At 43.2% G+C, this 16,778-nt stretch overlaps 1 protein-coding gene across 1 annotated transcript in view; it reads right to left on the bottom strand.

Annotated features, from left to right (window-relative positions):
• The window catches only part of LOC138619773 (protein disulfide-isomerase TMX3-like), a 34,582-nt gene that overhangs the window by 11,596 nt on the left and 6,208 nt on the right, over positions 1-16,778 (bottom strand). Inside the window, exons 6-13 of the mRNA XM_069696527.1 lie at positions 16,148-16,228; positions 15,618-15,717; positions 15,310-15,387; positions 14,860-14,926; positions 9,752-9,850; positions 4,838-4,895; positions 4,604-4,657; positions 1,120-1,176 (exon numbers count right to left, since the gene is read on the bottom strand). Coding sequence (XP_069552628.1) covers positions 1,120-1,176; positions 4,604-4,657; positions 4,838-4,895; positions 9,752-9,850; positions 14,860-14,926; positions 15,310-15,387; positions 15,618-15,717; positions 16,148-16,228 — 594 coding nt within the window. The remainder of the gene's footprint in view (positions 1-1,119; positions 1,177-4,603; positions 4,658-4,837; positions 4,896-9,751; positions 9,851-14,859; positions 14,927-15,309; positions 15,388-15,617; positions 15,718-16,147; positions 16,229-16,778) is intronic.

Genomic DNA, 16,778 nt, shown 5'->3' with positions numbered 1-16,778 from the left:
CAGAAAGAGGGATAAAAAGCCATCAGATTTATTTCCATGGCCCTCCTAAGGGGAAGGATTAGTGGACATTGACAGGCCAGGATTTCATTCCTCAAAGGAGGGCAATTAATCCTGCGCTAGGGCAGCCAAATTCTCTCGTGCAAAAAAAAAACAAAAAAACAGCGAAACACATGTTGTATGTGTTCATGCAAAATTAGGAGGGCTAATCGCTCCTTTTATCCTTAAATATAAACAGTGCTTGTCTAATTTCAGCCGCGCGCCAGGAGCCAGCTGTTTTAACGCAGTCATATTTCAAATGCGACTTCTACTGTACTCAATGACACACTGACTTAATTACACAGGACTTAGGAGACCATGTCTGCTATAATCTCCCTCATACAAACAATAACATGCTCAAATTAAAAGAACATCCTGCAGCGGTCTCGTACGCTCGCAGATTCTCACATACACACACACGCATAATTATACAGGCACACGTAGTTAGATATTGTACATTTGTAGACACCAAAACAGACACGCCAACTGCTATAGCCCGGCTGGCCTGTAACACTGGAGGGGTTCTGTCTAATTAAAAAAAAAAAAAAAAAAAAAAAAGTGTGGGATGTCAGTTGCAGGGCCTCTCCAAGCATGACAACCTAACAGGCGGCCTCGGACCGGGCCCAAAGCTTCTGCGGCGGCATCTCACTGCATCATTAGCGCTGCTCTTTGGCAAGTTATTAAAACACACGAGCGCTATAGATTTAATCGCACGCATAGCCAGATTCCGCAAATTCCTCATATATTCCTCTCACTTCACCCTCCCCCCCGCTCACAGGCAGATTTACAGGAGCTCGTGCGTCTTTGTGTGATTTTTTTTTTCTTTTCTCTTTCCTGCGAGTGTGTGCGCCTGATATGTCAGGAGGTTAAAGTTGCCAACAGCACAAAAAAAGAAAAAAAAGAAATGACAGGCTGTCGGTGTAATTGACTTCTCTGCGAGAGAGCATTCTTAATGGCAGAGGCTGGCATTAGAAGTCAGCACAGACCTGGATAAGTAAGCTGACAGAAGCTAACATGAGGCTGAGAAAGAGGAGGATGACATGAGGAAGGAGAGAAGAGGAGGGCTGGATATGAGACACTCACCCCATAATGAGGCTGTTAATGTAGTCGTTCCCATCCATGTGGCCAAACTGGAAGTCTCTGGAAACGAAAAGACAAAAATCGGCGGCATTAGAAAGCGAAACAGTGCATCCAACAAAGCTGACTAAAATGAACTCTTTTTTTTTTTTTTCTTTTTCTCGGCAGACTGTGTAACACTAACACAAACTGGGACACAAACTTCAATGCACAGTCGTGCACAAATATGAAAGCTCATTGATGGCAGTCACATGTTGTCGCCGTGCAAAACCGGAGATCACTTTTGTTAGTGAAGGAAAGAAAAAAAAATATATATATATATCCCCCTGAGCTCGGCGCTCTGCAGTTTTCTGTTTCTCCTCATCTTTTTCCCGCCACAGAGAAGACTCAGTTGATTTATCTAAACGATAAGGCAGGAGGAGGAATTCAATTTGTATCTCATTGTACCGCGCCGTGTCTGAGCAGAGTGTATTGTGGGTAGCCTCGGAGAAAAGGGGGGTTGCACGAGTCCAGGAAAGCCGGTGACTTCCGCTGAATGACTGATTACGGAGGGCTCTGAATATATACATCATATTCATACTGAATCATGGCTACATCTAGTACGCTCGTCCTCCCGGGTGCTAAACAATACTTGCTTTGCTCATATGAATGACACGATTATGAAGACACACCGCACGATATAATACATCCAGAAGAGGCAAAAAATCAAATCATTCCAGGTTTGAGATAATCTGGCTGACAACAGCGGGCCGGACTGGGAATAAAGCTCATCAAAAAGTGATCTTGTGACTTCTGCTCCCAAACCTGCTGCACGATGAGATGCATAGTTGGAAAATTATCCACATAAGAGGAGATATGAACGAGGCACGCAAAATGTGACGCAGAAAATCTAATTACCTCCCTATTTGACTTTATTATTTAATACTTTGCCCACTCAATAACTTAAATATGCACAGGTTTGCTCACAGTGTACGTCCGTCCTCACACCGCCAAAAAAAAGGGTGAGTAACTTGCTGCCTGTGCGAGAGGAGACATGCAACGAACTGAAGGCAAGAAATCATTCTGTTAAATACTGTCGGAGTTTTGGGAATTTACTTGAACATTCCCTCCGGAAAACTTTGTGTCCTAGTTTTCTATTTACTTTCTGATCTTTTTTTTTTTTTTTTAACTTTAAGGTAGATATTATTAATATTCCGAGGAAGGTGGCCGTTGTTGTTGTTTAGTTTTTTTTCACCTCGTCTGTGAAAGTCTTCATTCTGAGCAACATTGTAATCATAGCTGAAATACATAAAAAGGTTTTTTTTATGGACAAGAATTCAATAATGGGACAAGACAAAAACTGCGCTGTAACTGGAAGTAATGCTTGGTTAAGGGGTTAAAAAATACCCCATGAATTCCTTCTAGATATGATTTAAATCCCTTATTAGCACCAAAACTACTTAAATCACCGACCCTAAGGCAACAATGTGTGGCATTTTGATGTGATTATAGCATGACATAAAAAATTTGGGGGAAAAACTGGTGCAACGCACGTGTTGGTCTTTACCCATTGTCTGAGTGTTCCCAATTTGTATCAGTGTTTACGAGGCAGGATGCTGACTCAGCACAGTGTCTACGTTCATACAACTGCTAATAGGGGGCACAAAAATGGCAAATTCTTAAATTAATAACAGCTTCAGGATATTCTTATACTTGGATTAATTGACAGGGCGAAACGTCAGCCAATAGTTTTATTTGGACACGAAGCAACATTAGCAGTGATTTCACCTGGTGACTGAAAAGTCCAATATTTGCTTTCCTTTTAGCTCCAGTTTGGTGCAACTCCTGAGGAACATTCCCGGTTCTTCCGCTGCTGCTAAATGCGACACTGCTTTCTCTTGCTAGAGTCTAACTTTTCTGTCTTTAAGCAGGATACACGAGGCTCAAGAGAGGTTTTAGAATGAGAAAAGCTGGAGGAGAGCAGTGAAAAGAACAAGAAATGTAAAGATGTGGAAAAAAATGAAAACAATGAGCAAAAAAATAAATAAAAAAAGATGCAAAAAGAGTCCATGGGGATGAAGGACACCGAAGAGTTGTGAATTTTTAAATGTACAAGGGTGCAGCTATAAGGTGTCCTGACTTGTTGCCGTATGGCTAATTGCCCAATGAGTTCAAAAGTCTCTCGTGAAAAGTCCCAGTTCGTGAGACGTCTTCATGACAGAGCATCTTGTTTAGTCTTATGTGCAGCGACTTGCACATAAACGCCTCGACAAAACCGGCTGGTGAAGAATTTCAGCTTGACGTTCCCACCCACCCACGGACGAAATCAGACTTTCCCATAAGTGCAATTTGTGCACACACCCACAAATAGTGGGTGAGCTGAATACCATGACATTTATTACTGCATCAGACGGCATCAGCTCATTCAAATGTCAGTCATTGCGGGGCTGTATGATCTGTTGTGCTGCCTCCGCCCACCACCGGGGGCAAAGCTGGAATCGGGGACTTGTAATTACAAGCACCGTTTAGGTGTTTCAGAAGACTGCAGGCATCTCTGATCTCACTGGAGATCTCAAAACTCAGGAGTCTTCAAAAAAATTTAAATAAACCAGCACTGGGTATAGTGTGGCAGATAGTAGTATAATTGATGATAGGGATCTGTGTAATTCAATCAGTCCTAATGGGACCGCCTGGAGAGGAAGAGAGCCTTTGATCGTGGCCTATTTGGAGATGCACCTCTTCATTTAAAAGCAGAAATACGTCCGTGCAGAACTTAAACATAACTTTATGATGCGGATGTAATGTTTTTTTATTTTTTATTATTATTAGTCCTTGATCCCTCCTGTCGAGATAAGGGGCAGCTACAGAAACACCTCAGAGCAGATTTTGATTCAAGCCACTTCAGCGAGAGCACATGTTTGCTTTAACCTGGATCCTGCAGCTGAAGGATGACTTCCCAACTGTACCCACTAAATCATCCGGCTGCACACATGCAGCACTAGATCGTACAGGCCCGCGTTGGAGTGTCGGTGCTTTTGCATTAGATTTGTCTTCCACTATCTTTAAAAAAAAATAATAATAATTATTGTAAAATTATACATTATACAGTTGTTGTGGTTTTTTTTATTTGCCTTGTTAAACTGGTTCCTCTGCAAGTACAAGAACAGGAGGAACAGCACAGTGCGTAACATAAACATCCCACCTCCTAGTGCTAGTTAGTGCTCAATAGGAGCTGGAGAAAATAGAAAATTCTAAATTAATACAAGCCGAGTTGGGTTCCTGACTGACAGCTGAAACCAACACCTATATTTGGAAGCTGACATTTTGCATAATTACCTTTCTACTGAACCACAACACCAAAAAAAAACAACAAAAACAAGACGCACACTGACAAAGGCATAAACCTGCTTGTGAATAGACAGGCGGCATTCCCCCGGTGAGCGGCACCATCCTCGAATAAATGTATAAATTGGATTTTCATCTTTGACCTCATCGTGTAGCCGTGCCTTACCTGTTAAAATGTTCTCTGTATTCCTTGGCCACCCTCTGAATCAAGGCCTTTAATCTAAAAGCAAATGAGAAGAGGGACAAATACCGCATGAGTCAGGGAGTCCAACCTCTTTTTTTTGCGGTAAGATCCGAACAACAACGTCGAGTCTAATCTATATTTGAAAGTACTTTTTTAAGCACAACTGTTGTGGGGACGTGTGGGAGTCATGCTTTTTAATTTCAGCGCTCTTTGTACCTGCCGCTCTCCTCTGTGGGGTCCTTCTCGTCGATGACTGCAATCGCCACCAGTTTGCCTGAGGTGGAAGACAACGACAACAAATCACAATCAGACACACACAAAACAAAGAGGGTGAGAAGATAATGGCGGGCCGGAAAGAGGCTCTGGAGGAGATGCATCACCTCTCGGTGGGGAGAAAAGGCTCTTTGCTCATTCATCACTCACACATTTAAGCTAGCTTGGGCTTTCTGCTCGGCTGAATAGGAAACAAGTGGTCACCTTCTGGTAGAGGAGCTATTTCAGCGCCATTCGAAAAAACCCAAACCCACAACATGACAAATAGATCCACCTGAAAAAAAACTTGTTACACAAGTTACAAGGTCTGTTATTTGGACTGGGATGGTTTGAGGCTAGAAAAGCCTCGTTGCTCGGACGAGAGAGCCAGCCTGCCCCCTGCTGGTCGCCGACAGGCAGGGTGGAGGTTATGTAAAGCAAAGTGGACATCCTGGCATCGGGAGGAGGAATATTCTACATGTATAAAAGTACTTGTAGCCCTACAGTAAGTTAAATATTCAACCCAACAAATCCCACCCAAAATAAATTCAGCTTTGCTGGCTTTATGGGAATTTCACCTGTGGAAATGTGAATAATTAACTAACTGTGCAGCCTCCGAGTACCTAACAAGGTGCACAGAGTGGACTCCTTCAGCAGTCGAATTTACTCCAGCGCAGGAATAATTAGCATGAACATCGTTCATCGGGGTATTTGCCAGGAAGGAGGGGAGTTGAGGGAGTTTGCTATATCGGTCCAGGTATATTTAGAATAATGTAGCTTCGGTTTTTCAATGTTTTTGCATCAAAATAATGTCAAAATTGGAGGTTAAAAAAACCCAAAGAGTCATTATTTGTTCGAACAGGTTTTAAGTTGTAGCTAACTTAAATAATGTAATAATGTTTTATTAATCATGTATTAAACATTCCTAAGCACAACATCTGGGTTGCCAGAGAGTTCAAATCCCTTCTCTAATATAGTTATAAAGCCCATTAATAAATACTCCTGGGTTTTCTATTACAAATGTCAATCAAGTCACTTCTCACTTTCTATTAAGGTGGCAGAAAAAGTAAGTTCAATTATGAATGCAAGTAGAGTCATTAAAGTTATTAATGAGAAATTCTAAAGCCAATTAAAACTGCAAGCAGTGATGTATGGGCCCTCGCACTCCGGCACGCCGCCTCCCCGAAGCCATCTCCCCGAAGCCGTCTCCCCGACGTGGGTATACCCGCTTAAAGTTTCTATTTTTGTCTTGTTTCCTGTCTTCAGCAGGGGGCGCTGGCGAGCCGTTTGGCCACACCGACTTGCAAAACACATCAGATGTATAGTCTCACCACGCCGGATGTATGTCACACGTTTCGTGAGGTTTCAAGCATCCTTTGACCTTAAACATCAACTTCCTGCGTCACGGCGAGACATCAAACTTTGCCGCATCGTCACGGCAACGCCCATGAATGTCTCAATATATCATCAACTACATGTTTAGATTATTGTGACCCGACTTTACGTTCACGTGATCAACCAGCTCGACGTAGAATGTGAAAGTATGAAAAGTGTCATTTCCGGTGGCCAACAGGGGGCGCTACGACTATGAGCGAATATTACCACGCAGGGGTCTTCAGGGCGGGGCTGTTATCATACCTGTGATGTTTGGAGAAGGTTGGTCCATGTACATAAGATTTAAAGCAACTCGCAGTTTCATGGTGAGACGCTCAAAATGGCCACCACGCTACAGGCACACGCATCGATAAAAACAAATTATTTTAAGACGATTTAATCCCAAACATGTTTTCTATCCATAAAACCTAAATAAAAGTCGGTCCGACAAAATCCCTCAGAGGAGTTCGACAAAGTACAACGTGTCAGAATCGCCCAAAATGGCGACTAAATTCAAAATGGTGGACTTCCTGTCGAGTTGACGTAACGGTGCGATGTAACTTTTTTGTGCGTCTCGATGTGATACACGTGTCCACCGGATTTGTTGAATTTAGGTAAATGTGGCCGCCGGGGCATCTCTTTAGGGGGCGCTCTCGAGCCGTTTGGCCACGCCCACTCGCGACTCCACTAGAATACGAAATTTTTCACCGGGAAACATACGCGTATCCACTTTCATGAGTTTTTGAATATGATAAAGCTTCCAAAAAGGCAAATCACTTTACGTAAGAATAAGAACGTCCAAGAACAAGAACATTTTTACGAAAAACAACAGGGCTTCCGCGCCGATGCTCGGGCCCTAATTATCAAGTCTGCAGATGTAAAAAAGGAAATAAGCTCCCTTGCAGAAGGTCAGAGGTCAAACAGCACATTAAAAGATTTCTGTGATGAACTGAAGGGTTAAAAACAAGAATAAAGTTTTAAAGGGGGGATTTTCACAACCTGTCATGTTTTTTCCTGTTGGCTGCCTTTTGTCAGATCCATGAAGTGTTAGATATATTAAATATCAATAAAGTTACTATTAAACTGTCAGTTTAATGCAGTTTTGTTATTAATTCAGCTCTGTTTCGAGCGTCTCCCCGTTACGACTGGACAGACTTTCTCGAGTGCATCTCAGCAGGATCTCATTAGTAGATCTTCAGCTGTTTCTCGGCCTGCTACCCTCTGGCACCAAGTCTCCCTCTGTGAATTTTAGCACCGGTTATTTCTGACCCGCAGATGAACTGGAAACAACTCCGAAACACCCGTCTGATTTTATTGTGAGGACAGTTCGGGCTCTGCAGCCGTCGCTGAGCTACTCCGGTTGAAATATGTTTCTGATTCTTTGTCTTCTTCTGTTTTTTTTTTTTTTTGAACGATGTCTGAGCAACGATCGCTAATTACATCGAGAGTTCGGGATCAGACTGAAGATCTCGCTGCTTAATGCATCAGAGAGCATTTCTGAACCACTCACCGCTCACATATCTCGTGCCCGTGAAGCTCAAGGCCTTCAAGTTTTTAGACTTTCAGCTAAAAGCCTGAAGAAGGACCTATCAGCTCTCGTGAAGTGATGTGCATTATTGTAATCCATTTTATAAGGCTTGCATCATATTTCCTGAAGTCTGTTAAAGTCTATTTATAGATGGGCCAGGAAAGTTTCTAAACCTTCGCTTGGTGGACTTGATGCTGCTGATTTTTGTTAATTGGCTCCTTAAGGTGTCTAAATCCAGTGATGATCAAATTTGGAAAAAATACAAACCAAAGACTATTTGTGTGATTGTGATATTCTTCCATTTGTACAACACTTCGACTTAAGTTGGTGTTAAAAGGTCTGCAGCGTAGAGGGCGACCCGACAGGCGAGCGGTCAGAGCATGCATCTAAAATACCTCCAGCAGTCCTTAGTTTGACTCCCAGCCGGCCGGACCTCTGCTGTCATCTAACTGCTCTCCTCCACGTATTTCCTGTCTATCGCCGCTGTCCTTTCAAATAAAAAGTACCCCCAAAAAATAATAACTTTAAAGGAAAGGTACGCAGTTAAGTCTTGCTATTAGTTAGTGTTAATATTTTAATTTTAATTTTGCTTTCAATATGACGCAAATCAAAGTCTTGTGTTTCTCTCCTCTCAGATCTCGGCATAAATAAGTCTAAATAACAGTTTGAGACCATTCATTGGTTTGGTCACACGAGTATTCATGGGTGGGCACCACGTTTTGTGACTAATGATGTGTGGGACCGAGGATTTTAGAGCATAAAATGTCATTTCGCTTCACTGAGCCCAAGCATAAAATCTGATGAGGCAAATTTGATAGTGTTTTCACAGATACTCATCAATCTAAAGTATGTAGTGTCAGTATCACCTGTGCGTATGATGTATGTGTGTGTTTATCCAACTGAGATGCTGCAGAGGCCCTTTTACATGCAGAGCTGTTAATACAAAGGCAGCAGGTCTGCGCACAAACTGTACACGGTAACAAATGTAAGCAACATCCAGCCGCTGAGCCTCACTGATCTCAGTAAAATGCACACAAAGGAGGAAAACACTGCGTTTAATATTAGAAAGCACATCCTTCTCTGCGCAGAGCATCAGTTTACTGCAGTTTAAGAGGCAGTTTGTGTTTCACTCTTGAGTTGAAGTTTCCTTCTGGAGAAAACGTGTTCGTACATATGAGTAAGTAGAGCAACACCGGGTGAATCTGGAGGGAAGGGACACGATCGAAACCTCCAGTACACACTGCAGGCGGATATTTTTACGAGGCACTCCTGACAACAGCAGCGCCATAAAGTATGATTCTTAATTATAAAGTTGCTGTGTGGTAGACAGGATATTTGAGGGTGTGGATGTTAAATAATGGAGCTTTTATGACATGATAAAATTAGTTGGGCAGGCCGAGTAAAGATATGTGAAAAGTGCTGATGCGGTTTAAATGATATGGGGTGGTTTTCAGTCTGTAATATAAAAATTGTTGACAGGTGACTTTGGCTTTATAGTTTTAAAAAGTGAAAAGGATACAAAAAATATAAAAAGAAACTACTTTGAAAATCCCGAAGCTTAGGCTCACATTTAACAAATTGACCTGCATCTATTCTTATAATCAATTATAAGCAAAAACACATGAAGTGCAGTTCTGGCTTCATAAATTTGCTTCATTACTTTGTTTTATGTGACTGTAAATTAAATATTTTCAGGTTTAGAGATTGTTGCACATCTTTTGAAGAACATGCTGTACATCAACAATCAATCTACTGACCAAAAACTTACCCCAGATTAATCAAAGGTAAAACAAAATAATAACTGGCTACTGTATGTTTTTGTGTATATATGGAACCAGGAAGTCCCTTTTACATACATTTTGACGTGCAGTAAGGAATAAAAACTTAAATTTTTAGGGAAGTGAAACAACCAAAAGAAGAAAATGAAATTTGGCAGTGAAGAACTTTGTATTATGGATGACAACTTCATACGCCACCTGTTTCCCCGAGCTCGTACAGCGTAAAGCCATCAATCTGAAGGTACCCTTGGAAACGCTCCTTGTTCACCCACGACGACAAGCTCCCATCCTCGTACTCTGCAACACACAGAGACAAAAAAAACCTTTCAGAGAGCAGAAGCACAGAGCAGCGTATCGACATTCAGCGCACAACCTTTCTTTATTAAAAGCAAAGCCGAGCGGTGTATTGATGCAAGGAGATCACACCTGTACGCTCCTTGGGGGATAGGGTGTGATGGGGGGGAGGGGGGGTAGGTCAGCTAAACAATGATCAGAAATGGTTTTGACAGAGGGCTGCCTCTGGGTTACGTCGTCAAAGAGGCAGTTTTGGGGTCTGAAACATCACAGTGGTCGATGACTCAAGAGCTGACAGATTGGGAATCAATGCAGACGTAAACAAATCAAAAGTCAAGACACAAATGAAAGCATATTTTGTTCTCTGCTGTTTTCCTTTTTTCTGGGTTCGCTGGTCCTCCAGACCTTCTTTTCACAGCTATTATTCATTTCTGCCTCCAAAAACAAAACACAAAATCACATTTGGTTTGTAAATGACTCTCCAAACATACTTTCAATTTCAGTTTTTCGCAGATTTTTTTTTTTTTTACACATTTTGGAGCAGATGAATAATTCAACAAACGCACCTGGAGGGGGGGAAAAAAAAAATCATAAAATGCAACAAATAAATAAATAAAAATAAAGTAAAACAAGGGATTACTTCCTGCCTCTGAACCACATGCTGTTCTACCCTAACATCTGGAGGCCGCATGCAAACGGGAAGCAGAGTGCGTCCCTCGGGGGTATGAGTGGGGTGCAGTGAGGCTGGTTGAGCAACACTGTTTCCTCTAGCTGAGAGAGAGGCTACAAGATGCTCATAATTGATGTCAAATGCAGCAGGGACCTCATTATGACATGTTAATAAGTTATCTCGACCTTTTCCCTACTATAACAGTAATTACAAGAACACTGATGACTTGTAACATAAGTCTTACGCTGCAGGGCCCCGAAGGAGGCGGGAGCGTAATACCGAACATGACAGTCTAAAACCTGCAACATGCATTTGAAACCCGAAGGTCGTATCTTACAGCAGAATTAGAATTTATTTCTCATTGCTGCTGCTGCTGCTGCGAAGGCAGAGGAGCTTTGTTGTCGAGGCTGCTGAGTCAGTCCGTCTCGTAGACATTCCAGAGAATTCTTTCCACAGATGTTCTGGCTTTACAGACAGTATGCGGCTGCCCAACTCCTCCCCCCACCTCCACCCCCTCACCCAGAAGCCAGAAAAAGAGCTGCAGGCCCCATACTGGGATCCTACAGCCTGATGAACCTCTACGCCGACTGAACCGGCTTCACCTTGAACCAAATTAGAACTGCTCTCTTCCCGGGCGCCGGCACTCACAATCTCCGTTGTGCCCTACAGGAGTCTGTCAGCCCAGAGTTCACACAGCTGGAGACGGGAGCGAGAGAGGTGAGGGGCGGGAGGGGGAATAATAACAGACAGTGGGTGGAGTGAGGATGATCCGGTGTCGAGAGTTTGGAGCAGAGGGAGGAGGCAGCGCTGACACATTTCAAGGATGAAGGGTAATGGCACGCGGGACCTCCAAGACAATGCAAATAGATACGGGAACCAGAGGGAGAAACGGAGCGGGGAAGAGAGGAGACAGGAGGAAGGTGGTATCATCAAAGGGAACTCAAGGAGGGGAAGACACTGAAGGTGACGGAGCATCATAAGATGGATGTATTTGAACGCGGCGTAAAGCTCGGCGTTATGTCGGGACCGCGTGTCTTTCTTTCTAATTCTACAGAAGAAACCTTAAAGACTGAAGGTGAAGACGTTTTGGCTAGTTGTTCAAATGCAATGTGCCCTAAACGCCTCATGTGTCGACTATCGATAGATGCTACAATTTACAGATGTCACCTAAACGCCTCACATGAAGACTAACCATCGACACTACAATTTACAGATGTCACCTAAACGCCTCACATGAAGACTAACCATCGACACTACAATTTACAGATGTCACCTAAACGCCTCACATGTAGACTATCAATAGAAACTATAATTTACAGATGTCACCTAAACGCCTCACATGTAGACTATCAATAGACACTATAATTTACAGATGTCACCTAAACGCCTCACATGTAGACTATCAATAGAAACTATAATTTACAGATGTCACCTAAACGCCTCACATGTAGACTATCAATAGAAACTATAATTTACAGATGTCCGTTGGTTGCTGCTTGGCGCTGACATTGGCTAACACAGTTTAATTACAAACCGCTGGAGCTTTGTTTCTTATCATACTGCCTCTCTCTCTTTGTCCTTGTTTGCTCTCTGAACTTCAAACTGTTTAAAACAGGCAAAAAAACAAAAAAAAAATAGAAATTACTCCAAAGTTACCACCAGTTATTGAGCTTTTCATCAAAGTGTCCTTCCCACTGACATTGCCGTTTCAAATAACCGGTGAAGTGAATACCGGCCACATGTGCCGCTACAAACTGTCATCGTTGTTTTATCACCTGCTCGAGTGTGATCTCAACTTGTCATCACATTCGTGCGCCGTCATTAAACGCTGATGGCGCTAACATGTCGGCCCGGAGCTTCGCACACCTCGGGGATTAATAAAGTGTATAAAATAAAAACAATGATCAAAACCACCCAATGACAGAGCAGACCTGCGCCGCCCGCCGTATGAAGCCGAGGATCGGGATAATTAAATATGTATGAGCCTCTGTGCCGTAACTATATTTTAAGAGCGCTCTTCAAAAGGGATGCTGCTGTTTGTGATGTGCATTACAGAAATCAAAGCTCAACAACAATATGTCAAATATCCTCTTGCACGAAGCGAGCGGTTGTGTTTGGACAACGCAGCTCTGCTCAGCGGGACCCCTTTCTTTAAAAGGAAAATAAAAACGAAAAACAGAACAGCCAGAAAGTGTGCAGTGAATTTCTCATTTAGAATCTGCGACTGCACAAAATTCATACAAACGCAAATACTAGGAAGCTGTAGCGGCGGTCTATAAAAAAACGTTTTGCATTTTCTGGGAACTGCCAGCCTCTAAAAGTTAGTAAATAAAAACAATGCAGCTCCTTAAAAAATATGGCAAGTCACACGTGTAATAACCGCAAACTGGCGGTGCCTTCAGGCAGCTGGGAAACGGGAAAGCTCTGATTTGGTAACCCCTCTGGCTTCCCAGTTTAGAGCGTACACACGACAACAGCAAAGACGCAACGCGGCAGCCCCCAGGAAGACCGCTCTACCTGCTGTCTGAGTACAGAGAAGAGACAAACAACCTCGTCGTCACCCGTGTGGACCGACGCAGGGACGTCATGGAGTCATTATTATTTGTACACTCCGTTTCTACACGTCGTTTGTAGCAGATAACGTTTAAAAACAGCCAGTAAAGTAAAGGCAGCAAAGTTAACGACAGCAAGTCTGTTAAGTCTTGTCGTTGTCTGTCAATATAGTAACTAGTATTGGTTACAAATCAGAGTTTTGGACCACAATGTAGTTTTGTTAACAGCACAATCCCCTTCTCTAATTAGTATGGCCTAAATGAAGTGGCATATTTTTGCGCTGAGCAGGTGTTTCTTTACCTTTCACCACAACCGTTGCCATGACGAGTGACGTCAGACCTACTTCTCGGAGCTGTCAAAAACCTCAGACCTTTCCTAGTGGGAAATTCCCAGTTTGAGAGGCGTTCAGGTGTTTTTCTCCCACTCGGGAGGTCTGAACTTTCCCACTTCCCAGTTGCTTTTGAACACGCCATTAACTAAACATCACCTGGTGCCCATGCAAATGCCTCTCTGAAGTTTAGCCAAATAACGATTGATAAAAAGGTTTCCGAAAGAACATCATGCAAAGTGAGTGTAGCAGAGAACCACCGAAGGTGCCTCAGACTTATTTAATGCCCTCGTCCAACATCCAGTCAGTGGATTTTCAATGACACCAAACAGCACAATGGGACAGAAACCAGAAGCTGAACACCAAAGGTGAAAATAAAACAAAAGAGAGAAGGACGAGGCAAACCACTGTTCCGATGCAGTGGAGAAATTTCCTTTTTTGCTGTCATTGTTGGTGGTTAATGAGCTCCGGTCAGTTTTTCAGCAACAATACTGGATAAAAAATAAAAATAAAAAGTTTTTATTCCAGAGTTTGAGGAGGATTTAAAAGAAAAAGGAAAAGAAGGACAAAAAAACATGTAATTTTGCCATGCTGATCCCCTTCTCAGTCCTTGACAAGTTTAATACATTGTCGCCATGGCAATGGTAGACTTTCAGCACATCCTTCATATCAGGGTCCTGGAGGACTGTGGAGGACTGAGGAGTTTTTGTCATCTACTGCTGCTGCGGTTCTGGTGCAGGACGCCCGCCTTTCTGCAACGGTGAGTCAGGTGGAGCCGACAGATGGGTTTTGTTCTCCGGGTGACGGACCGTGCACTTAACCTCCCCAGCAGCCACCACGGGGGCGTGTTTTGTGATGGCGCTTTGCCTCGATGCTCTCCGCTTCCGCCTCCCAGCTCGGGGGCCCGAAGTGGCAGCAAAGTACAAGACATCGTGGAGGAACGTGGGGAACTCGGGTTGCTTCAAATAAAGCAGTTCCTCGAAACCTCTTCATGTCAAATACGATTCTTTTTTTTGCTCGGACTCGACGGTGATTCAGTTCTCAGCTTTGTTTGACTGTATATACAGTACCAGCTCCGCTCTGGTTTCCTTGGCGCAAACCTGCGGTCTCTCACGCCCACTCGGGCCCATTCATCCACCCCGGCCTGCTATGTACAAACCACCACAACATCACTGGCCTCACCGTACACACAATAGTGGGCAGAGCCCCGGGTGCTTTACGATGGGCCAGGCGCACCATAACTCAGCGTGGTGAGGAAGATGAAAAGAGGAGCAGCGGGAACGGGAAAACCCAAGGAACACGGCTCCAGCTACGCGGATTATACGAGGAGGAGGAGGAGGACGATGAAGAGGAGGGGGGAAGAAGAGGTGCCCTGCTAGCCCCTTAAACAAATTTTCATATCAGACTGATTGAAGAAAACATTTAAGCTCATCATCCAAGAGAAGGGAGAAAAATACTCACCATCATATGTAAAGTGGCCTCCGTCTTTAAAGACTACGACCGCAGGAAGCTCCGGCAACGACACAGACTGTTTAAAACACACCAAAAATACGTAATTTTAAACAAAATTCCATAAATGATCTTTATTCTTTGAACATATGTGCAGCTAGATAATATAGGTCAATATTGGTGGTGGCAAGGCGCTGCAGAAACTTCTTTGTATTCTGCAAAAAATAAGCTTGTAAGCCCTTATAGCTTATACGTGCGTGTGTGGGAGGATAAATATGCCAAAAGAAACTAATTATTCATTTCAGACTAGGGGAATAACAAGAGTAAAAAACATCAACTGGATGCAGATTACCCAAGAGTATTAACACCAGATGATGGCAGAAACATTCAAGTTATGTATCATTACATAACACTTTCAAAATTGAAAGAAAAAAAAAATGTAGCACGTATTCAAAGCATTACCTCTGGCAAGACTTCCTCCGAAGCAGAGAAGAAGTAAGTGTAGACAATGAGCTCGGAGGCGGCGTCATTGTACTTCTCCTGCAACGGCAAAAAGAGGCTTTCAGCATTCACACAATAGCTTCCAATACACTCACGGGTTGTAAAGGTTGAGTCACTTGAAGCTATCCTCTGTTCAAATATATTACCAATGCAGCAGAGGAGTGCTTCTATCGTTCTGATCAATACACACACTTTTCGCATTGTGGTTGCTCTTGAGGAGCTTAATATAAAAGAGCAATCTCTGATTCACGTCTGGGTGGCACACTTACTTTGAGGGGAGACTCCCCGCCGACGTACACGAAAAGCACGTCGTGTCGTTTCATCATGTGATCGAACATCTGCTTGCTGGGAAGGGCCCGCACGGCCGGTCTGCAGGAAGACAAAAAAAAAAAAAAACCACAAAAAAAACCACAGATCATTCTGATGAGCATTCAGATGGAAACACAACAACAAGAAGTCCTGATTTCTGTGCTGGTGGCGCCCCCCAGTGGGCATCCGACAACCTGCAGCCCTGGACTCAAGTCAAGCTTTTGATCAACCCCTCTGTCACGGATCTAGCTTGATTTCCCTCAAGGAGGGGAAAATCTGTCGGGCTCAGTTGATACAGTGGCTTAAAGTGGGGCATCAGAGGAAGCAATCCACTGAGCTATGAAATAAATATGGCCGGCATTGATAAGCTGGCTCGGATGGGTTTCATTAGCAGAGCATGTCTTCCTTTGAAATACGGCAACTTTTCCTCGCCGCTCGGTTTGGATGTCAGTCTGTTGGGGTTTTTTTTAAGTGTCGTTTGTTGACTTACCCTGCCACCCTGTTGGCAAACTCCACAATATCGTCTTTTGTTCGTGGCCCCTTGTAGTTGTAAGCGAGGTCGGCCTTTAACCTGAAATAGAAAAGACGCAGAAAAAACAAAGGAGTCAAAAGATGATCATTTAATTTTTTTTCATACCATTTTTTTTTTTTTACCATTACAGAAAGAAAAAAATTCCTGTTTTTTTTTTTTTTTTACATGTTTACCACATTTGTGATAAACTGGGGAAACTGGGGAAAATATGTGGAGAAATTTTTTTCATGGGAATTTACACGGGCGACACATTACACCAAGAAAATGTTCCAAAATAAAGATGTTCCTCAAAAGCACAATCACACGTGTCGTGAATTTTTGTACATGTGAAATTCATGTGTTTTGTTTCCCCGTAAGGGATTTACCGGGTAAACCTTTCAAATGAATGGCCAGGGACCTGTTTGCCTGCCTGAATCCTTCCTGGCGTTGATTCAACACGATGCTGGAAGCCTCCCTGACAGGTTCTGCACCATGTTGATATAAAAGCATCACATAGCGGCTGCGGATCTGTCAGTTGCACGTTCAAGGCTGCGACTCTCCCTTTTTAGCCACTTCCTAAAAGGCAGCCCACTTGGACTGAACTCGTTGA

The sequence above is a fragment of the Brachyistius frenatus genome, unplaced genomic scaffold, assembly GCF_029030835.1.
Source record: "Brachyistius frenatus isolate BFR_SWC_R1_liver_20210118 unplaced genomic scaffold, ASM2903083v1 Contig_21, whole genome shotgun sequence".
NCBI classification, from domain to species: Eukaryota; Metazoa; Chordata; class Actinopteri; family Embiotocidae; genus Brachyistius; species Brachyistius frenatus.
Note: the sequence above shows the minus strand (reverse complement) of the source record. Positions and strands in the feature narration are given on the sequence as shown.